This window comes from Tenrec ecaudatus, chromosome 14, assembly GCF_050624435.1.
Source record: "Tenrec ecaudatus isolate mTenEca1 chromosome 14, mTenEca1.hap1, whole genome shotgun sequence".
Classification (NCBI taxonomy): Eukaryota; Metazoa; Chordata; class Mammalia; order Afrosoricida; family Tenrecidae; genus Tenrec; species Tenrec ecaudatus.
In genome coordinates, this window is record NC_134543.1 from 90,525,812 (window position 1) to 90,550,565 (window position 24,754).

Here is a 24,754-nt window from a genome sequence, read left to right on the forward strand (position 1 = left end):
CCATGGATTATTTGGGGGCCCTAAAGCACCTCACCTTCAACACCGTCTCCTTTTAATGTGACATGATTTGACGTCTGCAGTTTTATTGATTTATACGCTAAGAAGTACATTTGAAAGGATTCTGCTGATTTGCAAGAAGTTTGTAACTTATTAAGGATTATGTCATGACAAGGACCTCTTTCCTAGTCATGGGGCCTTGAACACTAAGGGCGAGGGAGGGCTATACTGCTGTGCACTATTAGATGTTGGCTAGGGTTTTTCTGTTCTCAGTTTTGAACTTGATTTGCAGTGTCATCGAAAGGATGTCACTTACCTAAGGCATTTTCTGATCATGTGCAGCCTCTCACAAAAGCACAGGGAGTGATATCTAAAGCATCAGTAAGTGGCAGGAGTTTGGCATCCATAAATCAGAGTGGATATGCACCTCAGGGCTGGATTGCTAAGTATTTGTGGGCAGCCCCCTTGTTTAGCTGAGTAATCTTCACTAATCACCAGCTTGTGAGAAGACCCAGGGCTGGCGCATGGGGACTAGAGAGGGGTTGGCATAGAATAGACACTAGGCAGGCAGGGCAGTGCCTACTCACCAAGCAGTATGCATCTCAATAGGTAACTAGTACTGAGGTCTTGGTGTCACCTGGCTGAATGTCAGGCCCGATTACCATGTAGAGATTCTCTGTTTAGCTAATGATCCTAGAGTCCTGTCTAAGGAAATGTTGTGGGACACTCTTGGAGAGTCTTTCACGCTCTTAAGGACTAAATCCAGTGTTCTACCACCTCAATTTTTTGGTTGTTACATGGAATATATATTTGTTACACAGGATATATATATATATATATATATATATATATATATATATATATATATATATATTTGGTTGTTACATGGGATATATATGGTTGTTACGAGGAGTATATATATTTTAGACTTTACTCCTCGTGTATTTGCAATTCCAGTGTAACTGGGTGTTCTGTGTGTTCTGTGCTAATTCTGACTGCTCTGAGCATCACTGTGGGGGCAACATCAGGTGTACCCAACATGTGAAGTGCTCCAGGGTAGCATCTCCAGTTGGTAACACCCAGCCCACCCGGGGGGCCCATTTAGACAGGAACACGAAGGAGCTGGCTTCGAAGGGGAGCTTCTCATGTGCCAGCAGACTATGAGGCACCACTAGCCGGGCACTTCGCTTCCCAGTGCCCTCTGCAACAGCTCAGCCACAGGAAACTGAGTCAGGCCGGAGAGTCGAGAGCCAGAGGGGCCCATGCAACAAGGGCAGTCTTCCCCAAGATTCTTTCTGGAGGCGATCCAACACTACTCCCCCAAGAGGGGCCTGCTTTGTGAACTGCCTGCCGACCAGGCCATAGGTGGGAAAGCAGACACACACTAGAAGAGGCAGGTCTGAGGCTGAGAAAAAGATACAAGAAAGCAGAAGTGGCGAGCAGTCCCCGTGAGTCCAGGCTGGCTGCATGAAGCTCTAGAAGAGCACTTTGCATGCCAGCTTTCAAACTTCAGAGTGTGACCCCTTCTCGGTGACGCTGCTTCCCGAGAGGACCATCACAATCCCTCTCAAATGGGAAGCCCCCATGCCCCTTGCTGCATCCGGTTACATTGCTGGAAAGGGCACCGCATCGGATTCCAGATCACTGTGGCTCCTGAACAGGAGGATATCCTTACGAAGCCTACACTGTACCCAGAACGTCTACCCCAGTAAGGAGAGCTTCCAGGTCTTGATCACTTCCTAAGTGTCAGGCATCCACCCGCTGCAGCTGTCCCCTGTGGAGCAGGAGCAGGCTTTGAAAATGGGTCGAGCTGGGTCTGCTGTGTAAGCATGTGACCCCCGCTGCCTCCCAGCTCTTGAGGTGCCTCTTTGTTTTTGCTTTCAAGAGCGAACGGAATGCACATAACCAATGTGAATCATCTCCCATCCCCAGCGAGAAGCACAGAGAACCAGGCTCAGAATTAGATAGCCAGAACCACAGCCCCAAATCACCCCCATAAGTGCTCATGGGGTGAAGACCCTGCAGCTGTTACCCCGCAACCTTGGGAAGCTTACCTTGTCCTACTTACTCACCCCGGGTCAGCGCAATTCATGATGAAGCGTTGGTAACATCGTAAATGGCCAGCTCCTCGGCATACATAAGATACAGCATCCTGATCGGGAGCCCTGGCAGGAAGGAAAGGGCCACCTCCAACTTGTGTGCTCTATGGATGCACAGGACCAGGTGACTCAAGTGACCAGGACATGTATGGCATTGGGCTTGTATTTGCAAGTGAACTGATGTTAAAGTAGCCAGTTTTCTCTCTCTCTCTGTGTGTGTGTGTGTGTGTGTGTGGTGTCTGAGCGAGAGAAGAGACAGAGAAACTGTATGACATCTTGTTGGATGTTGGCAGTATGATAAATGATCAAGAAAGGATACAGGTGGAAAGACAGTGGGAAGTGAACATTTCCTGATCCATCTGGAAAATCTTTAAAAACAAAAACTCGTCATCACTTTAAATCATGATCAAGCAGTTGGGGGTGGCGGGGAGCAGTTGTGTGTGGAAGCAGTCTAAATTCCATGTTCCTTAAGCCCCCTGGAATTGTCTTGGCCGACTCTCAACTTCGTTTTCAATTTGGAATTGGTGTGGAAGGTTGTTACCACATTTCGATAAAAATCCTCCTGTGTGCCAATGACAAAGTTCGGCTTTCATGTCATTCGCCGCCCTTCCCTTGACATCTAATGTGGAAACCGGGACCCTCCCAGAAGTCTTTAAGAAACAGAAAGGAGAAAAAGCATGCTATAAGCACAGCGCTTTCTCAGTGGTAAATGAATTGTGAATGTTTTTTATTTTCCAATCTTGGCACCACCCATTGTCCTTATCTCCTCATTGTCTAGTCTGACATGACACGGCAAAGATCAGCAGTTTGCGTCGCAGTTGGACTGTTGACACACAGGAAACAAACTTCCCTAGGCAGACAGAACACAGAATAATACTGAGGTTCGTAAAAATGAGGAGAAGTGTCCAGGAATTTTACTTTAGTGAACTGAAACTCGGCAGCAGAAATATCTTACTCAGATTCTCTAAAATTCAAGCAGTTGCTTTTGGCTCCCTGCGATGGACAGACTTGGTCTCACACACTTTGGACATGTTGTCAGGGGAGACCAGTCCCTGGAAAAGGACATTGCGCTTGTTAAAGTAGAAGGGCAGCAGCAAAAGAGGCAGGCCGACCTCCCGGAGCTGGATCGACATAGCGGCAGCAGCAGTGGGCTGAAGCACAACCACTGTGCGGCCGGCCCAGGACCAGGCAGGGTTTTCTTCTGTTGTACATGAGTTCGCTATGGTCAGAAATGGGTTGGTAGCAAGTAACAATGACCACCACCACGCTGGCTGATTTGTGTAACCCCCACCTCCTAACCCCTGAACCTATATGGAAACAGGGCTTTCTTTGTTAGACTAATGAGGTCATGGCTTGGCAGGGTGTGTCTTAAACCTGACCCTATTTGAGCTTTTAAGAGAAGAGATGCAGGAAGCAAAGAACGAATGGGGGGATGAAATGCCCGAGGAAGAGAACGCCAGGGCCCGGGACGCTGAGAGTAAGATTCCCCTGACTGGATAGAGAGCGAGCCTGCTCCTGGAATCAGCCTCCTAAATGCAGCCGGCTAGCTTGCTAAACTACGAGGAAGTAAATTTCTCTTCTTTCAGCTAGTTCTTAAATGCTTCCACCCCCACCCCTCCCCACTATCATGATCCCAATTCTACCTTACAAATCCAGCTAGACCAGAGGATGTACACTGGTTCAGATAGGAACTAACTGGAGACCCAGGGAATCCAGGACAGATGATCCCTTCAGGACCAGTAGTGAGAGTGGTGATACCGAAGGGTAGAGGGAAGGTGGGGGGAGAAAGGGGAAGCTGATTACAAGAATCTACATATCACCCCTTCCCTGGGGGAGGGACAACAGAAAAGTGGATGAAGGGAGATGTCGGACAGTGTAAGACATGGCAAAATAATAACAATTTATAAATTACCAAGGGTTCATGAGGGAGTGGGGAGCGGTGGGGAGAGGCAAAAATGAGAGTTGATACCGAGGGCTCAAGTAGAAAGCAAATCTTTTGAGAATGATGAGGGCAACAAATGTACAAATGTGCTTGACACAACAGATGTGTGGATGGATGGTGATAAGAGTTGTATGAGCCCCCCAATAAAATGATTTAAAAAAATACCTCTTGCTTGTGATACTCTGTTCCAGCAGCTTCAGCAAACTCTGACCAACCCTTTGACTGAGGTCCCTGTGTCCAGTCTCCCATTTCTTTCATTCTTAAAAACTAACAACAACAAAAACAGTTTTATAAGAATATACTTCACGTATCATACAATTCAGATCTTCTTCCTTGATGGCGTTCATTTTCTGTGTGTGTCTGAAACACTTTATTGCAGTACAGTCTGCTTTCATGGGCCAGAACAGTAGTTTTCAAAAGTGGGCAATACCGCCCCCTGTGGGGCACCGGAACTGTCCAAACACAAAACAGAACTCAGGGCCCTGGAGTCAAACCTGACTAAGAGCGGCCCTGTAGAACAGACTACACTGCCCTGGTAGGTTTCCGAGACTGCAGCTGCTGACCGGCGTCGAAAGCCTCATTTTCTCCCCATGGAGCAGCTGGTGGTTTCCAACTGCTGGCCTTGTGGTTAGCAGCCCAAGACACACCTACTATGCCACCATGTCTACACTTTGTCCTGGATCACAGGCTATAGTACAAAAGTTTTTAATCGCTGGAAGAGCACTGTGTTTTCTTTTCTTTTTTATTCTTTTAAAAAGAGCGTTAAAAGCCCCAAAGTTTGGGGACCGAGAGCTAGGCGTTTCCCAAGGTCTCTTTGAGCTCCAGTACCTTCCTATGCTTATGTGTCATGTTCCATGCCTGGAGTTTAGACAAGGATTTCCTTCCTCTTTCTCCAGGATAAAAACGAGACCACCACCCACTTAGAATGAGAGATGCTCTAGTAGCATTTGCGTGGTTGTTGATGAGAACGCGTCTATGTCCACAGAGTTTCGAAGGGTCTGCTGCTTTTCTGTTGCCTCCAGATTTGTGCAGCCTTTCGATTAGGCGATCTGATTTATTAGACTCATTGCTTCTAAATGGCATTAAGGACGGCAGTGACTACATACATGCCCGGTGTATGAGCATCGCAACTTTCCCGCTCCAGCTATAGAGCATAGGTGGCCGAGATTCTAGAAACAGTTCATAGCTTTCTTCAGAATGTTTCACAATACATCTAAGTGCTGAATATGACAATAGCACTATACATACCCCTTGCCTTGCTTAAATCTCAAATTAAAGTGATATGCCAACGGGAGACAGTAGTAAATACATTCTTAAACTGGAAATGCGTCTACTTCTTCTGCACTCATACACAGTCCCTAACGATGATGTTATAGTTGTTAGGTTCCACCATGCTGGTTCCGACCACCCTTCATGGAGCGAGATAGAAAGAAAGACCACTCAGTCCCCCAGTGCCGTCCTCCTAAATGTGATGTTGGAGCTATACCTCTATTTAATCCTGAGAATAATCTAATGAGTTCAGTATTTTTTTTCCCTTTTTTACATGTAGACACTGGCTCAGCGATGTTAAGGAACTGGTCTCAAGTAGCACAACTATTATAACATAGCCTATTCAACCCCAATACATCCCACTTTAAGCCTACAGCCCTCAACAACCCCGGCCCCTCCCACTTAATTCTCTGCTTCCTCTAAAATTGTGTTCAAGAATAGGATCATGATTGTGGCAACACCTAGCTTATTTTCTCCTTTGTAATGATAATGCTCTCCTATTGGTTCCCATAGCTTTCTGTTCAAATGACTCCATCCATTTTAAGGGCATGTTTTCAAAGAGCCATTACACCAAAGCATGAGCCAGTCATCTGTGTTTCCTTTCTCCTCTCTGCAGTCTTCTTCTGATTTCATTGGCCATTTCCCTCTGGCTACTGGGTCATCTATTTTGCCTTCTGACTGATGTTTCAACGTGAAAAAGAACTGTCACAAAGCATTATAGGGTGGCTTATTAGAAAAGAATAAGTATTGTAAATCATCATCATAATAATAAATAAAACAGAGTTTTAGAATCAGATTGTTCCAGTTTGGAATCCTGGCTTTGCCACTCACGGTTGGAGTGTGCAATCTTAGAATTTACCTAATTTCTTTGAGTCTTGGGATGAACAGCTACAGCCATGTCCAAGATAGTAGCAACTAGACACACCTAACTACATAAATAAAAATGAATTACAACTGTAAGATGAGGTCCTCGGTCACCTTTGTTGTTACTTCTGTGCACCATCAAGTCATTTCCAGCTCATCGCAACCCTGTGTCATCGCAACCCTGTGTGGCACGGTAGAAGACTAACTGCTCTAGAGGTTTTCCTAGGCTGCCGTCTTTATGAGAGTGGATTGCTGGGTCCTTTCTCCCATGAAGCCCCTTGTGGGTTCAAACTGCTGACTGTCTGGTTACCAGCCGACTGCATAAGCACTGTGCCACCAGGACTCCGTTCAGTCACAGTGGCCACCTTTACGTGCTCAGAGGTGGTCACTACCACTACCCTGGGTGCCACTGATATGAAAGGAACATCCTATCAATGCGGAAAGGTCCAGAGGCAGCAGGAATCTCTAAGAAGGGGCTAAGGATCCCAGAGCGCATACATGGAGCTTGGCATGATGCCGCCTCTGGTCAACAATGGCACCCAAAAGAACACGTGTTCTCTCCCACCTCTCACTTCGTGCATGCTCCGCTGCCCCGCCTGAATTTTCCTATTGATAAATCCCTGCCTTCCCTCATTTTTCCATTTTCTCCTATAAATATCTATTTTTAAAATTTTAAAAGTCTAGGTGGATCTTGGAGATTGTATTAATCTGAAAGGAATTCATTCCGTTTTCCCACAGTATTTTTGAAACCACCTCTATCTACTCAATATAACTTTTAAATGTAAAACTTAAGATAGAGGGAAAAGGTAGCAGTAGCCAGTGACTGTCTGTTTTCACTACTTGGAAAGAAAGTGCATACGAACAGATAGGCATATGTGGTTTGTAAGATTATAGGTCTTCATCTGAAATTCTTATCAAGAGCAACATCTGCAAAGGGCATTCATAGAAGTCTCAATACAGGCATGTACATATGTAAATATATTTATATATGAGGGTGGGGAAATAGAACTATGTGCATATATTTATAGGTTTAGTATTAAGGTAGCAGATGGACATTGGGCCTCCACTCAAGTACTCCCTCATTGCAAGAATTCTTTGTTCTATTAAACTGGCATTCCATAATACTCACCTTCCCGACACAATCGCTGAAGACAAATGTGTACATAAGCAAATGTGGTGAAGAAAGCTGATGGTGCCCGGCTATCAAAAGATAAGCATCTGGGGTCTTAAAGGCTTGAAGGTAAACAAGCGGCCATCTAGCTCAAAAGCAACAAAGCACACATGGAAGAAGCACACCAGCCTGTGTGACCATGAGGAGCCGAGGGATCAGTTATTAGGCATCAAAGAACAAAAAATTATATCATTGTGTGCTCACCTCCATGATGCAATCACTGAAGACAAATGGGTGCATAAGCAAATGTGGCGAAGAAAGCTGATGGTGCCTGGCTATCAAAAGATATAGTGTCTGGGGTCTTGAAGGCTTGAAGGTAAACAAGCAGCCATCTAACTCAGAAGCAGCAAAGCCCACATGGAAGAAGCACAACGGCCTGTGCAATCATGAGGTGTTGAAGGGATCAGGTATGAGGTATCATCAGAACAAAAAAATCACATCATTGTGAATGAGTGGGGGAGTACAGAGTGGAGACCCAAAGCCCATTTGTAGGCCACTAGACATCCCCTTACAGAAGGGTCTCAGGGAGGAGACGAGCCAGTCAGGGTGCCATGTAGCAACAATGAAACATATAACTTTCCTCTAGTTCCTAAATGTTCCCTCCCTCCCCCACTAGCATGATCCTAATTCTACCTTACAAATCTGGCTAGACTAGAGGATGTACACTGGTACAGATAGGAACTGGAAACACAGAGAATCCAGGGTGGATCCCTTCAGGACCAGTGGTGTGAGTGGCGATACTGGAAGGGTAAAGGGAAGGGTGGGTTGGAAAGGGGAAATCGCTTACAAAGATCTACCTATAACCTCCTCCCTGGGGGATGGACAACAGAGAAGTGGGTGAAGGGAGATGTTGGACACTTCGAGATATGAAAAAATAACTTACAAATTATCAAGGGTTGATGAGGAAGGGGGAGCAGGAGAGGGAGTGGAAAAATGAGAAGCTGATGCCAGGGGCTTCAGTGGAGAGCAAATGCTTTGAGAATGATGAGGGCAATGAATGTACAAATGTGCTTGACACAATTGATGTATGGATGGATTGTGATAAAGAGTTGTATGAGCCCCCAATAAAATGATAAAAGAAGAAGAAGAAAAAAGATCAACCTCCACCACAATGCAACCCTTTACCCAGCCCCCCCCCCGCCCCCCCAGGTCGTGTGTTGTCACTTCTTCATGAGGGATATCGGTAGGATGCTGCTCACCTTGGGAAAGTTCAAAATCCTTCCAAGACCCTTCCCAGGGAACTGTACTGTAAAGACCCGCTTCTTATTTCCACCTCCAGCTTCACAAGTTGCAGCTTGTCCTGTTCCTGTACCATTGTCTTGTCTGATCACCCTTGAACCCATACGCAAGGAGCCTTTGATCCTATTGAGTAGAAGCTAGAGCTAGAGCTGTTTCCCTGAAAGCCTAACTCCTGAAGCCCTAGCATTATCGCAAGCTTGGCTTCTGTATTTCTGAGAGTACGAAATTTTTAAATGAAATAGTGCCCCTGCAGTCGAATGAGATGACCCAGAGATGAAAACAAAAAGGAAGTGGCCAGAACTCAGAGGTTGGAGGCCCAAGCTCCTGTCCTCGGCCGCCTGCCCTGTCTGGGATCAGCCTGGCTCCCTGGAGATGGGGGGCCCCCAGTGCTGAGGGACTACTTGCACTGCATTGGCCTCAGAGTGCTGAAGGGTGGAAAGAAACCCCAGATCTGTAGATTAGAATGTTATTTCTAAAAGCGATTTGAGTTGATTTAAAAACCCCTGTGGAGCCCAGAAAAAAGTAATAAGAGACAGGTGAGCTTTGCCGCCTTCTGCAGTGGCCACCTGAGACAACTTCACGCTAATTGTTCTCTTCAGGTGACACAGATCAGTGAAGCCAATCTAGGAAAATCTCCAAGGGATCGATCCTCTAGAGCAGTGGTTCTCAACCTTCCTAATGCCACAACCCTGTAATACAGTTCATGTTGTGATGACCGCCCAACCCTAAAATTATTTTTGTTGGTACTTCATAATTGTAATTTTGCTACTGTTATGAATCAGGCGGATCCTCTGAAAGGGTCGTTCGACCCCGCCCCCCAAGGGGGTCGTGACCCACAGGTTGAGAACCTCTGCTCTAAAGTCCTGTCTTTGGAAGTGAATTCATTGGTGGTACGGATGTGGCCAGGTGAGGACTGCACTGTCTTTAGTAAGCCTTTTGATTTTGAACATTCCTGTTTGTCAGACGAAAGGACTTTGCTCAAGAGTACAAGAGAGGTTTCCAAAAGTCTGCAGAAGATATTTTATTCTCCCTTCTTAATTCCCTTCAAATGATCATTTAATTCCGTTTAGTCCACGAACTGTTTGGAGTCCCAGCATTTAGATGGCGAGGAGCTTGTAAATTCCTGCTTCCTTGGGCTGAATCCGGGCTTCATCATGGCAAGATTAAAAAATAATAATTTTATGAGGTGCCTTAGTTGACGTCCCAAATAAAGCTTATATATATATATATATATATATAATTTATCAGTTAGATGGCTGCTTGTTTACCTTCAAGTATTTAAGACCCCAGACTCTATATCTTTTGGTAACTGGGCACCATCAGCTTTCTTCACCACATTTGCTTATGCACCCACTTTGTCTTCAGCGATCGTGTCGGGACAGGCTGGTGTGCTTCCTCCATGTGGGTTTAATTTAAAAAAAAAGAAAAATATATGAATGTTAAATACTTAGTGTGTGCCAGACATTATTCAGAATGCCAAACGCACAGTGGCTTCTGTAATCCTTTTAACAAGTATCGTTTCTATTGCTAGTGTCCAGGTGGGGACGTTGAGGCAGAGGGGCGAGGGTAAGGGTGGGAGCTGTAGATGACATCCTCAAGGCCAAAGCTGTAGTAGGAACAGAGCAGGGTGTAAGCCCAGGCCGCCAAAACCAAACCCTTAACCACTCTACCGCACTGCCCCCTCTTCATCACATACCCACAGCTCTCTTCCTCCCCTCCAGCTTCTCCGTGTGCCTAGCCTCCCCTTCATTTCTAAGATTCTCCTCGTGTGTGACTGACAGTCATTTGTGCAAAGGCAGCACCATAGGAAAAGGCCTTAATTGGTGGGAAGTCTCCTTGCAATAGGCAAGTGAAGCTTGTTTTCTTTACTTACATGTTTTTCTCCCTTAACTAATTAGTAAAAACAGGGGCTAGCTTGTGAAGGCTGACCCAAAAGAGCTGTCGTAAGTGCTGCATTCGTTGTCAGGGAAACACTGGGCTAGAAGACCTGGGAAAGGTGATAAAATTAGCAGTGACCGCAGCTGGAGGAGGAGGAGGTTCCTGGCTTCTCGTGAGGTACGGAGGCTTCGTTTTGAAGATGTGGGCGAGGACCCTAGTGAGGATGCTGAGGGGGAGGCGGGTAAGAGCCCATGGGGTGGACCGTTCTTTGCCACCTGTTTCCCACTGGGATGCTACTCTTGAGCAGTGTGACATGGTCAATTGGCTTCAGATTTCTTCCTTAGAACAAAGTCTAAGTAGGCGATTTATAACATTCCTGAAGTCCCATTCAGCCACCAAACATCTTTCCAAATCTTCCTATACTTCGACCCTCCTTTTATATGTGGCGCCTCATTCTTTACCAAATGTTGTTCATTTGTTTGTTTGTTTATGTACTTGTGATGTCATTATTTGCTGGACCTCCCATGTTGAACCAGAATTTACTAGAGGAAACACTTTATCCGAGTCAAATATCAAACCAGCCCATCTCCACCGGCTACCTTACTCATACCTTCTCGGTGGCTGACTAGATTTTCCCAGTCTCTCCTTATCCCTTTCTTCCCCAGAGATAGGGGCTGTGTCCTTTTCTTTCCCTTCCTCATCTTGAGGGCCCCTTTGACCTGTTAGCGCAAGGAGTTTGGGGCTACTGGAAGCAATTAGTCATTAGAATCAGCCCAGCACTAGAAATATCTTGAACCAGGAGAAAGATAAGGATGAAGTAGTCTAACACGATGCAAGGCGATCTCCTGTGCCTTACTTTCCCTGTTCCTTTTGGTGTTTGATGAGGACGTGTGCATGGTGGACGCAGGGGAGGGGCATCGATACCGAGTGATAGCGGGGTGTAGTTCTTTCAGGCAGTGTTCAATCTTTGCAAACTGTTTAAAAACAAACCCGATCAGTTTGTGACACTGACTTCTCTTTTGTGAGTCTAGGAGCTACACCCTCCTTTCACCCAGACTTCTCTACCAAGGAATCTGCTCGTTTGGGACTGATTCTTGTGGCCAAGAGATCCAATTGCCTTCTGCTTCAAACTAGGAGTAGCTGGTGAGGATGGCTCACCAGGAGGGATTTGCTGGTAGTGAATTCTCAGCATGGACACTACCTTCTTTGAAGTAGCTGGGTGCTGGTTGTTTCTTTAACACGCATTTATGGAGAAGTTCATGTGTGTATTGCCTTAATTGTCTAAAATAGATAATTTCTAACTTAGCTTTGTGCCTGAATGGGGTTAGTTAGGAAAGTGTTTTGAGCGTCCGCACTTGAATACAGGCGAATTGGTTGTGGTTGTAGCAGGTTATAAAGGATTTGTGTGTTGCTGCTTTTGTGATGCCGTGGGTTGGTAGCCACAGCTGAGTGGATTCTGACTCCGGGCTGAGTTGGTTTAGTGCCATGCCAAATCTAATGGTCATGGGCCCCAAGGGCCTGCAAGAGGCAGGTTCAACATTCTGTTTGAGCTCTGTGCTACTGCTCCTTCTTTCTGAACCTCATGCTAAATGATTGCTGTCTGCTTTCACTCAAAATTGTGTCCAAGTCCATCTGGGTAAAGCCCTAGTGTGTTAACCAAAAGGTTGGCAGTTCAAGCCCACCAGCTACTCTTGGTAAAAAGATGTGGCAGTTTACTTGGGTAAAAGTTTATAGCCTTGGAAACCCTGCCGGGCAGTCTGTCCTGTTCTATAGGGAGGCTGTGAGTCAGAACTGACATGACAGCAATGGGTTTGGGGTCTTTCGGTACCATTTATCTTGAATCTCGGCTGTAAAATGCTTTGTTACAGGAAGAGCAGACTCACCTCTTTCTAGACTGAGGGATGGGGTTTTGTTATTATTAGTTTTACATCTCTAGAACCTTGGAATTGGCGCTCCTTAATGATTGGTGAATGAATGCATTCATTTCCCATTACTGCTGGAACAAATTGCCACTGAGCTGATGGCTTGAAACAAGACAAATGTCAGAAGTTTGAAAGGGGTCTCCGTGGGCTCAAAGCAAGCCACCAAATAGGGCTGTTTCTTATGGGGCCCCTGCGGGAGAATCCCTTGCCTTGCCTTTGCCAGCTTGTAGAGGCTGCACACATTGGATCAAGGCCTCCTTCCACCTTCTGAGTCAGTAAAGCCTGGCCGATTCTTCCTCCTGCAGCTTCACGCTACCACGGATTCTCGGACTGCCCCTTCATACTTACGAGCATTTGTTAGTGACACCAGAAGGGTAGGGAGAAAGGGAGGGGGGGATTGGGCAGGAGGGGAGGAAGGGGAAATCGATCATAATGATCAACACAACCACACGCACACACATCCAGGGGGAAGAATAATAGAAACTCTGGGAGAAGTGTGAGATATGAAAATAATAATAATTTCTAATCTACCAAGGGGTCACAAGGGTGGGCGGGGGAGAAAGGGGGGAAAATGAGCTGAGATACCAAGGGCTCAATAGAACGTAACTGTCTAGGAAAAACTGATGGCAATGCAGCACAGCTATGCCTGATACAATTTCTGTATGGATTGTAAGAAGAATTTTAAGAGTCCTCAATAAGATGATCAGAAACAGAGGCCGTTTGTGATTCTGCTTCACTTCCCCAGATAGTCCAGGATGGCCTCACCATCTTGGTCTCAGTCACATGTCAACCACCTTTGCCCAGACCCTCTGCCGTGGAAGGTAGCATGGCCGCAGGTTCCAGGCACTGGAACTTGAATGTCTTTGGGGAGACCACAGTGAGCCAATCTTGTTTCTAGGGAAACTAGTCTCTGTAATAGGACTATAGTTCTGTAGAAATGAAGGTGAATGGCATGGGTTAGCTGGAAAGCCTCCCGATGGGTTGATCAACCTGGAGGCTTCTTTGTCTTATCTGTGACCAGAGAGTGCAAGGTCTCTGGCATTTTTGCTCGATACTTTAAGAAGTTCTTCCAGATTCTCCCTCAAGTTCCTGGAGAGGACAAGAATGGTTATTCTCAATTTACAATTTTGTGAAGTCAGTCTCCTGTGTCATCTCAGAGGGTGAAGTTCATTTCACCTCCCCGTGAGAGACCACTGATTAACTGGGCCAAAAGACAGTGGGCATGTCAAGACTCAATTTTATGTGGTGCCGTGTTAGGACAGCCTGCGAAAACCCTTAGTTTTAAATCGGTGATTAAGAGTGTAAAGTCCAAAGAACAGCTCCTCAGATTCAAGTTCTAGTTCTGCTCCCTGGCTCTGGGAACATGGGTAAGGTGGTTCATCTTTCTCTGTCGCTGTTTTCCTACCAGGAAAAGCATAAGGATTTCGTGATACTCTACCCATGCCATTCAGTAGTTCTGAGCATCAAATCCCTTCGTAGATGCGAAGCACCTACAATAGTCAGTGCTTCGACACATAGTACATATTGGATCTTGTATTCCCACTTACTTGGCATGCAACTTTGATCAGTGACTTTAATCTTCTTGGCTATGGTTGACTAACTTTTGAAATTGGGCTAATGACACCATCCCCTACCTAGAGCCAAGGGGCCACGATCAAATAATACCTTGGGACCAAAGAGTTGGCCCACTCCCCTGACATCCTGTTGGCCTCTGTGGATACTGAGGAGATGCCGGAACTGTCTGGATTCTGCCGCAATCCATGTAGTAGGAGGGGCATCAACTTCAGTCTAAGGGCTTGTCACCGCTACCCACCCCCTTGTTGGCTGGTTTGTGTAGATGTTAAGAGAACTGATCTCGCTTGATCAGGGACAGTTTCTCCTTTCCTCAAGCTTGAAAAACAAAAGTGGAAGTTGTCTGTTTCATCAATGAGTATTTCCTCTCGTTAGGAAGCTTACTCTGAGAAATGACGCTATTGAATGTGCATTGTCCATACTGGCCTTTCGATTAAGTATGTTCCAATTAATAGTGCCAAAATATGCTAGGACAAAGAGCAAGCACAAGGTCATATGAAGGACTAGGAGGTACTGTCTGTTAATTTCCAGTAGGGGTTGGTGAAGCATAGTAACATGCACCCTGTTGATTTGTGTAAGAACGTTTCTGAGTACAGTCCCAGGCAGGTATTGCAGCCCTGGGCTTATCACAATTAGTACTTGCTTCCCTGGTGTTTTGTGCTGAGAGACCTGGCTCATTCATGTCACCAACGTGTGACCCACAGTCATTCACCGCCACAGAGGAACATAGACTTTTTACTTGTGGCCACAGCTTATGCTTTACAGAATCAGTTGGCCATGACCTTCCTGACAGTTTGCGCAAAGAGAACAACAATTACTAGGAAGCAAGCTTGATTCTCTTCCCAGCCCGGGGCAGTGCCTTTTGCTCGTCCCAGATGCTCACTGGGCACCTGCTGACTGGTCTGGATTTGGAAAGCATGGAGCTCTTGAGGTATGACAGGAACCCCTCCCTAGAAACAGCTCTGCAGCCAGGAGACAGAGCTGCAACGTCCTGGGTTGCTAGGTTCCCAGCATTTCATCAGCGTGGTGGAAACTACATTGAGGCGATGCCTGGTAGTGGTTTTGTCTGCTCCATTTTTGTTTTAGGAGACAGAGACAAACAGACAGATTTTTGAGAATCCCTGCCCTCTAGGGCAGTGGTTCTCAGCCTTCCTAATGGGGCTACCCTTTAATACAGTTCCTCATGTTGTGATGACCCCCCCAACCATAGAATTATTTTCGTTGCTACTTGATAACTGTAATTTTGCTACTGTTACGAATTGGGTGACCCCTGTGAAAGGTTCGTTCCACCTGCAAAGGGGTCGAGACCCACAGGTTGAGAATGCTGCTCTAGAGGCAGGTGGCTGGGGGACTTGGATGAGTTGCTCTGCCTAACAAGGCACAGGTTGTGTGCTACCTTGCATTTAGTTGGGACCCTGGAGTGGAGAGGAACGCCCTTCCACCAGGATCTCCCTATGGACGCCAGGAATTCCCAGCTGGCTAAGGAGCATGGAAGGTAATCATTGCCGCCCAGCTGGAGCTGTTGACTCTGCCACCCTAGTGACTGGTGGACACTGGGCGTGGTGGGCATGCTTGCCTAAGTACCTGTTTGTAGAACACAGTCAGCCAGGGCAGAGCTAAAAGGGTAGTAACCTGAAACCAGTCGTGGTGGTTTTCCTCTTGCCGACCCGAAGCTGAAAGCAGCGTTCCACATGAGACCTGCACGGAAGTAGAAGAAAGCACTTCACAAACACGCACACACGAACACAAGCACGAGCGCGCACACAGACACATGAAAAGCTCCAGGGCCACAAATGAACTGTTTGAGCCTTCTGGGCATTTTGAGGCGATCTGTTTCTCCCTTTCCTTCTATTTCTTGGCGTTGGGCTTTGAGTGGGATGTTCATCTGGGTGCGGAGTTTAGCTTTTTTTTTTTTTTTGGTGGCCTGGAAGGGCCAAACGTAATCCAGATGGAGGAGACAGAGGGCCCCTAAATGTGATTTCAGCACTTTTCCGCGGAATCACTCTCCAATTGCCAGGGCTGCGGGGTGGGGGCGGGGCGGGGGTCAGGGCTGTCCAGACCAGCCAGCGTGCCCGCTCAGCACTTCCAGGAGCCTCAACTTGGACTCGCCAATGAGGAAGTTGAAAGCCAGCGGCCGGGAAAGGCAGGCGCTGGGGCGGAGCTCCTGGTGAAGTTGCCGGCTGGGATTACCAGGGGCAGGCTGACTTTCCCGGTGACAAAAAGCCTTTTGTCCACGGGGATAAATAAGGAAGTCCCAGAGGAGCAGCGTCCCGGCCGGCGGGCCCGTGTGTAAAAAGGTGCGCAGCCCGGCCGTGAAGCTCCGCAGACGTGGCCCAGGTGCCCTGGGCATTCACATCCCGCTCATACCACACCGGAAGCAGGGCACCGCGACCTGGGAGCCTCTGCTCCCCGTGCGCCCCCAGGAACCTGGCAGCGTGCTGCGGGCTCCTGTTGCTCCGTCGTCGCGTACCATCAGAGCAGATGGAGCGGATACCCTGAGCTCGCCGGGGGAGGGGGACGGTAACCGAAGCCTGGACTTCCATGCAGGGCATTCATTGCTGGGACATGGAGGACGATGGTCAGTCCGTGACTGGCAGCGATGCCTGGGAACCAGAAAAACCTGAAGCCGGACTTGAAATGGCTCAGTCGATCCTGAGTAAGTTCTCTATGAAATCCCTGTTTGGATTCACCAGTAAACTGGAATCGGGGAAGCCCGAAGAAGAGCAAGATGCCGTTCTGCGAGCCTACCGCAGCTTGGATGTGGGTGCCACACCTGTGCAGGAGGAGCCCCACGGCAGTGGTCCCAGGGGGCAGGAGGCAGAGGCTGGGGTTCCACCGATGCTCGCGAATACGGAGAAGGCTACGCAGGAGGAGACCAAGTCAGAGGGCAGTAAAGGGGAAGCCGAGGCTGGGCCCCTTCTCACAGGCCTGCAGCTTCCCACTTTGGGTGTCAAAAAAGACTATGTGATCCTGGTTCATGGGACCCTCGTCCACACCACCAGTGATTCTGACTCGGATGATGGTGGCCCGCAACCAGAAGAGGGAAGCGGCCCCTGCGACTCAGCATCCCCCGGTGGTGGTGATGGAGGTGATGATGTAGCAACTAAGTCACCTCAGGAGCCCAAAGAAGTACTAGGAGGTTCTGGGGGGGAAACTGCCTCCGGGCAGCCAGACAATGCAGAGCTTTGTGCAGATGGTCCCCAGGGGCCTCCACCCAAGATAAGTGGCCAGTCGGACGCTAGGGATGGTGGCCTTCAGACGGAGCACAGCGCCAACCAGGGCCAGGCTGGAGAGGAAGGTTCCCAAGGCCCACCTGCAGTAGCCAGCCAGAGCGTCGACATCCCCGAAAGTGCCCCTTCCAAAAGGGAAGTCCCCGGGGAAAAGACATTCCAGCTCCCCGCTTTCTTCAGTGGTCTCCGTGTGCTGAAGAAGGGGGCTGCGGCCGAGGGCGGGGAGACCATCACAGAAATCAAAGCGAAGGACGGGGACCTGGCCTTGCTCAAGCTGACCCAGCCGGTGCAAAGATCCCTGGTGCAAGCCGGACGACCGGTGCCCAAGAATGGGGAGAAAGCAGCCCATCCGAAGGCCACGCCCACTCTCCTGGAACAGCTCTCGCAGCTGCTCAACATTGAGATGCCCAAAGCCGAACTGAAGGCAGAAGACCCTGCATCGTCCAGCGGAGAAGCGATGGGCTGCAGCAGCGCTGACCAAGAGAGCCAGAGTGACCCCGGGGACGCTCAGAGCCAGGGTCTCGGAGAGGCCAAGTCAAAGCCCACAGAGACAGCCCTGGAGGCCTTCAAAGCCCTCTTCATCCGTCCCCCCAAAAAGGGGACCACTGCTGACACCTCAGAGCTGGAAGCCCTCAAGCGCAAGATGAGGCACGAGAAGGAGTCCCTGAAAGCGGTGTTTGAAAGGTCCAAGTCGCGGTCCCCGGAGGGCCCCTCTGATTCCAAAAGCGTATGTAGACTGGGGCTTTGCTTGTTCTCCTAGAGTGGGATGTTGCTATACTTCTTCTTGGGGTTTCTTTGAAGGTGAATCCCAGTAAATTATTGTCAGTGACCCTCTTTTGATAAAAAGTGACTATATTGAAGTTAAATTGACCTTGCAAGGAGTATGGCCTTATATAGGAGTCTTTCTCTCTTCTCTCTCTTTTTTTTTTCTTTCTTTCTCTCCTTCTCCCACTCCCATATTTTTCTGGATTCCTATTTAGGGATAAATGCAAAGACATGCATGTGGGAAAGAGAAAATGCCACTGTCTATTTAAACATTAATAGCAAATGCCCCTATAAAAACTAAGCAGCGATGTAATATGGATATATAACCCAGATTTATAGGGATTTCCTCACTATTAATTACACCTCTGTGAAAACTTTGTTTTTCCTTTGAAATGCTGCCATTTGGCAAAGACTGTTGGTAATGTGATTGAAGTGTTGCATGTTGGTTTGGAAGGCGCTCTGATTGAGCCCCGGATTTAGAGACTTTAATCCCAACGCTGGCTGAGTGACTTTGACCAGCGCTGAGTCTCCATCCTCTCAGCTACAAAATGAGCAATGATAGCAAGTGGTTGCGAGGATTCATTGAAGTTAGCCCCTGATAGCTCACTACCATCAAATTGATTCTGAGTCCTAGAAGCCCTATTGGACAGAGCAGAACTGCCCCCATGGCTTCTGAGACTGTGTTATCATGACTCAAGCAGCAAGCCTCCTCTTTCTTCCACAGAGTGGCTGGTGGGTTCAAGTTACCGACCTTACGGCTAGCAATCTAACAAGTAACCCACAATACCCAGGACTCCAGCTCATGATAAGCTCTTAATTAATGGTAGCTGTTATTACAGTTATTCAAAAAATACTGTTTCAGATAGCTTGTAAAGACTAGCAAACACCTGTCCAGTAGATATTAAATGTTTGAAAGAGGAATGGATAGAATGTTTTGCTTATTATTACTTGCTGTAAACTTCCCATCCTTTATGGCATTTTAATATATTAAAACATTAAACATTAGAAGCCTCCAGAAACATGATCAGGGGTTCTACTCCAAGACAAACAAACACTGACAAATCTAAGTTAAACACAATAAATATGAAGTATCCTAGTTCTAAGAATCAACTACCATTTGAAACAAAAACTTGCATACAGAGTCTGTCTCATTTTCTATTTTCTAGGTAAGACAAACAAAACCAAATCTGAATGTACAAGAGTCGATTACCTGGAGAAGATGTAAATCTAGGCCTGTAACTAATGTTCATAGAAAAAAACAAAATTAGTCTTTTGCTATAATGAACTTTGGAGCTGTTCAGGATACATTTGTAAATATTCCTATAAATATACCCAAGGATGGTATATCTGTAACTTCAGATCAAAGTGAATCTGTGATTTTTATAGTGAAGTGATAAAAAATAACCTATTAAGTGTTGTGTAATCCTTACCCTTGAGAGTTTGGGTGTTTGTTTTTTTAAAAACCCCTACCGATGTCACAGTTCTGGAAAAGGGTCATCCTGTAATAAAGCCTTGTCTCTGGTACATTGAATGTGAGTGATGTGCAACTGGTCATTAAGACCAGTGCTAATATTAGAGTTAGCATGTTTGCTCTCCGTTCCTAAATGGCTCTGGCCACATTTCATCTAACTTATGCTTGTCTGTGTCAATTTACCCCTCAACAGCCAGACCAGAGCCCCACCGAGCAGGATGACAGGACGCCTGGCCGACTCCAAGCTATCTGGCCACCGCCAAAGACAAAAGACACAGAAGAGAAAGTAGGCTTGAAGTACACTGAAGCAGGTAAAGTAAAAGGAAGCCAGGTACCCCGGAATGAATCTCTTACTGTAATAGTTTTTAGTTCTAGTTCAGTAGACTCTTAGGATTTGGGTTTGGTTTTGTTATAAAATGCAATGCTGATGGCTTTTCTTCTGGGTTTTGTTGTTCAAGTGAGCCTTATACATTTATCGTTAACAAATCTCTTAGAAGATGAAAGGTGAACACAATGGAATGAATGAAGGAGCGGCCCATGCATAATTTAGGAGAGCCTTTTGGGAACTAATGGGCAGGGTGGATTACAAATTCCTTGGGAAGCAGATGGCTGGCCCTCATATACGGTTGGTGTGAGCTGGCAGTGTTGATAAAGGAGGCAGAGTATGAGTTTCCAGACGTGTAATCTGATTTTTTGTTTGTCTTTGAGTAATGCAACTTTGGGCAGAGTGAATGTACGGATGCCCTATCAGTTTTTCTCTCGTCCCTGCTAGACAAAGCTGCAGTTAATGCATGGCCAATTTTAAAGCAATCTGACTCCCTGGAGTGCTTCCCAGAAACTTTCCTTGCATCTGCTTAAATGGAATAGAACTTCAGGTGTTTCTGCTCTTTTGAGTGAAAGGTTCTCATGACGTTGAAAACCACTGAAGAATGAGAGGGTAGATAGATCTTAATTCCATGTGCGCATGTGTGTAAGTGTGTATCACTGATAAAACTTTGTCTTTGTTCCCCCACCCCCACCCCCACCCCCTGAGAAAGATTACTAAATGGCTGGTATTTTGTTGACTGTCTTAGGTCTGTGTACGCCTTAAGATCAGTCTACCTGGCTATAAGGAGCAATGGTTTTCAGTTTCTAGTCTTTGATAAACTTAGTGGCTCAGAGTTCAGGTGGCTCCGAATTGTATGGTTTTTCTGCATTGTTATGAAATCACTTTAATGATTGGAAGCTCAAGGTCTACCATCCAATCGAATCTCAAGGTCTGCCCTCCATTTACACGCTTGCTAATTGAGGACTTCAGAGAGACTTTAACTACTGGTTGTTGGTACTACATTTCCTACTGCAGTGCCGGTTTTATAGAAGGAAAAACCCACCCCTTTAATGGAAATATAACTTACTCACCCACGAAGGAAATGATTGGGATTGTAATGTGGAACTGCATGCTAAGCAATTGTTTCCTCGATCTGGCTTTGCCCCGTGATTAAAAGCACACATGTCATCTTTTATTTAAAAACAAACTAACCAGAATCCAAATGAATTTCTTATTCCTAGTCTGTCTGTGCTATTAGTCTTGTTCCTCTTAGGGGATCATAACCATTATTTTTTAAATGATGGACCTATGTTGAGTCGAAGAGAAAGTAGATGTGATAATTTTTTTTTTTTGGTAAGCCTCGCATAATGGGACCTTTATGGTGAACGAACTCAGCTGCTCCCCTCAAGGTTGGGGATTCTACTGCATCTCGATCCGCCTGAGAATAAAGGCCTTGTAATCTGCCTTAGTCAAATTAGCCACTGAGAACTGTGAGCGTGTTTCCACTCGGACACATATGGGGCCACCCTAAATTGGAATCGACTCGATGGCAACTGCTTTTCCTACGCCTCTTCATACATGCCTTCCTCTTTGCTTCTGTCTTCTTGTTTCTAGGCCCTCAGAGGAGCCACAGCACTTTATCTCGACTTCATAGTTGTTGCAGTCGACCAGACAGCACTGGTTTTTCTGGGGCAAGGAAATGTGCTCCCAGAGCTTGGGCAGTAAGGTCGTGCTGTTGAGTGGGGTCTACCAGCACTTCCACACAATGGAGAAGGAAACTGGCTCCCCAACTAGTTCCCCTGGCTGGACAGTCCTGTGGTACCATGCACGCGATATGGCTTTGTTTCTGTGACTCTTTTTGTAACCCCCTAGAAGTCCTAAGAATGTTCCTAAGAATTAGTGATTCAAGTATACTGGCTTTGCTATGCATGATTTTCCACCCAAGACCAGGACTTGCCTGATTTACAGACACATTTGGACTGACTTACTGACGAGAGGGCACCTTCCACTGTTTTATTCTGGCTAATTTTTCTGAAGGACCCCTAGTGGTGCAAATGGTTAAGCACTTGGCTTTAAAATAGTCGCTGTCCCCCTCAACTCTCCCACCCCCCCAAAAATCAAATGGAATCCATCCAGAGGCTCTGTGGGAAATTCACAAAGATAACCGACAAGGAAACCCTTGGGGGGCAATTCTACTCTGTCACATGGGGTTGTCATGAGTTGAAAACGACTCAGTGGCACCTAAGAACAATAAATTCTTAGTATCTTGAGGCTCCTTTAAAAATCTGATTATAAGACTCTATGGGGGAGGAAAAGACCAGTGCAGATAATTTTGCATCTGCATCAGACCTTCCTCCCCCACCCTGTAGCCATCTGTGCCCAAGGCGGCCCTTCCCAGGTTCAGGTGAAGAACTGCCGTTCTGAATACTTAAGCCAGGCAGTTGGACTTCCTTTTTCTGTTTTTCTCCTCATTTGCATTATGACAAGATTACCTGAAAAGCCTCATTATTTGTTAAGAAATTTAATACATATAGACTTTTTGTCCTGTGCACCTCAGAATACTGAGGGGAAATGAGGGTAGCGCTGGTAGGCAATGCTTCAACTTAACTGCCCGTGGAATGAGAGAGCGAACGACACAAGGAAGAAGAGCTCTCCCGTGTCCTCTCACAAGACACACTTTGCCTATTTATCGCCTCCCTTAGAGAACCTTAGGAGAAGCTCTATTCTATATCATCTGCACCTCAGACCTGACTAGGGCCTGGGAGATGGTGGTGTGTAGATGCCCTCCTCTCTGAGGATCGCAGCTCCTGTAGAAAAGAGGACCTGGCATGTGTGGTGTGGGTATGGTGAGCAGGCAATCTCCTGGGCGGGCTTACACAACCTTGGAGAGATCTCTAGGAAGGCAGAAGTCCCCCTCCCTCCTCTCAAAGGCCCTGCATCCAGTCAAGGTCCGCCTACCTTCTGGTTTGGGTTCTCCATAGGGCTCCCTTGCTGGCAAAGTGCTGGGGCTGTTCCCCACACTTCCTGGTGAGTCAGACATCTTGCTTCACCGCCCAGGGAGAGCTATAAATATCTCGGAATACTTGATGACCCAACTGTACTTTGAGTTTTAATTCTACCACCCCGAGCTAACAGGCTGAATTGACTCTGAATGAATTTTCCTTTAGAAAGAGGCACCACCTGGTTAAATGATCCGGAGCGCCCTCTTGGACAACGTGTGCGATGGTGCGCTCGCGGTGTGCTGGTTAGAGCTTTGTAGTGGACTACCAAATAGTCAAGGGTTTCAGTTTACTCAGATCCTGAATCAACACTCATGGGCACAGCAGTCAAGAAGTCAAGCGATGTACTAAATCGGGCAAATCTATAGCAAAAGACTTCGTTAAAGTGATAAAGAGCAAACGTGTCACTTCGGGTTCCCGTGACCCTAGGCTCAGTGTAATTTCAATGATCTCATAAGTTTAACAAGTGCCAGATAATGAATAAGGAATAAGACACCTGAGCGGCTGTATCTGAACTGTGGGGTCGGTAAAGGATATTGGACGCGCCACGGGCTGCCAGAGGAACAGCACATTCATCTTGGAAGTAGTACAGCCAGAATGCTCTGTACAGTTGAGGAGGGCGGGATTCACATGCTTTATGTGTTCCAAGTCCTTAGAATAGCGGTTCTCAACCTGCCTAATGCCACGAGCCTTTAATACAGTTCCTCATGTGGTGACCCCCAACCATAAAATTATTTTCATTGCTACTTCATAACTATAATTTTGCCACTATTATGAATCGGGCGACCCCCGTGAAAGGGTCATTCGACCCCCCCAGAGGGGTCGTGACCCACAGGTTGAGAACCACTGCCTTAGGCGATCTCATTCTTGATTAAGTAGAGGGTCTGCACAAATGAAGACCCTCAATGAGATGGATTGATACAGTAGCTGCAACAGTGGGCCCAAACATAGCAATTGTGAAGATGGTACAGGACCAGGCAGTGTTTCATTCTGGTTTTTGGGGTTTTTTTGGTGGAGTTGCTGTGAATCAGAGTTGATTGGATGGCACCTAGCAACATAGCCCTGTCATTTGAATGGGCTTAATGGTAATAGACTAGAATTAGGAAACTATGTAGATTAAAGAGCAAGGGAGCCTTTTACTCATAATTTGCTAGGTGTACAAAGAGAATTATATTGGGAAACTGGAGAACAAGTGATTATGCTGAATCTGGTTTACTGTTTAGATAGGAGCTTTAGAGAGGCAGATTGAGAGAGAGGCATGTTGGTTCCCATAGTAGACACAGGTAGCTAAAGCTTGACATAAGGAGGGGAAACTAATGTGTCGATCAAGAGTCACATAGTGTGTTCAGGGAAATGTTGGTAGAATAGAACCAAGAGATGAAAACAGAGTCTAGGTTTGTAGAATATTAAAAAAAAAATAGAGTTGCTCGCATTTTGGAAATCACTAGCTTAACCCTTTTCATTTCTCAGGTGATAGCCAGAGACGTTATGACTCATTGAAACAGGCATGATTAATAAATAAATTGAAATGACAATTTGGAGAGGACTCCAATTACAAGTGGGGGCAGTGGGGAGGACAGGGTGGAGAGTGAAAGATCTTTTCTTACCCGTGTACTGTTATTGAAAGAGAAACACAGGAAGCTGGGCTTAGGGGAGAAGTATTTAAGAATTATACTGCTAAAAAAAGAAAAAGGAAAAAACAAAACAAAATATAATTATGCTGGTTATAAAAACTTATGGGGTCTGGATGAGTCTAATCTGAATAATAAAGGAGGATATAGAGGCCTGCTGGACAGATTACAGAAATTGACCCCAATCCAAATCAAGGAGGTGTTTTAATGGTATTTTTGATACTGTGGCACTCATCCAAACAACTTCGAGCAAGTCAGAGTTCGGGCCTGAGATTTTGCGTGCGGTTCAGCGTCGCTCTGATGGGGCTTCTTCATGCAACACGTGAGGAGCCACAGCTTCTCTGCTAAAATGCATGACCATTGGCCCGATATTACATCGACACGAACATTTTATTGTA

General features: G+C 46.6%; 1 protein-coding gene across 2 annotated transcripts in view; it reads left to right on the top strand.

Annotated features, from left to right (window-relative positions):
* Positions 1-24,754, top strand: part of FMN1 (formin 1) — a 429,794-nt gene that overhangs the window by 84,054 nt on the left and 320,986 nt on the right. Inside the window, exons 1-2 of one of the 2 annotated variants that reach the window (XM_075530964.1) lie at positions 16,118-17,910; positions 19,613-19,730. In XM_075530964.1, coding sequence (XP_075387079.1) covers positions 16,495-17,910; positions 19,613-19,730 — 1,534 coding nt within the window. In that variant the 5' untranslated portion in view covers positions 16,118-16,494. Of the gene's footprint in view, positions 1-16,117; positions 17,911-19,612; positions 19,731-24,754 lie in introns of those variants that run through there. The other variant, XM_075530963.1, reaches the window with a different exon arrangement.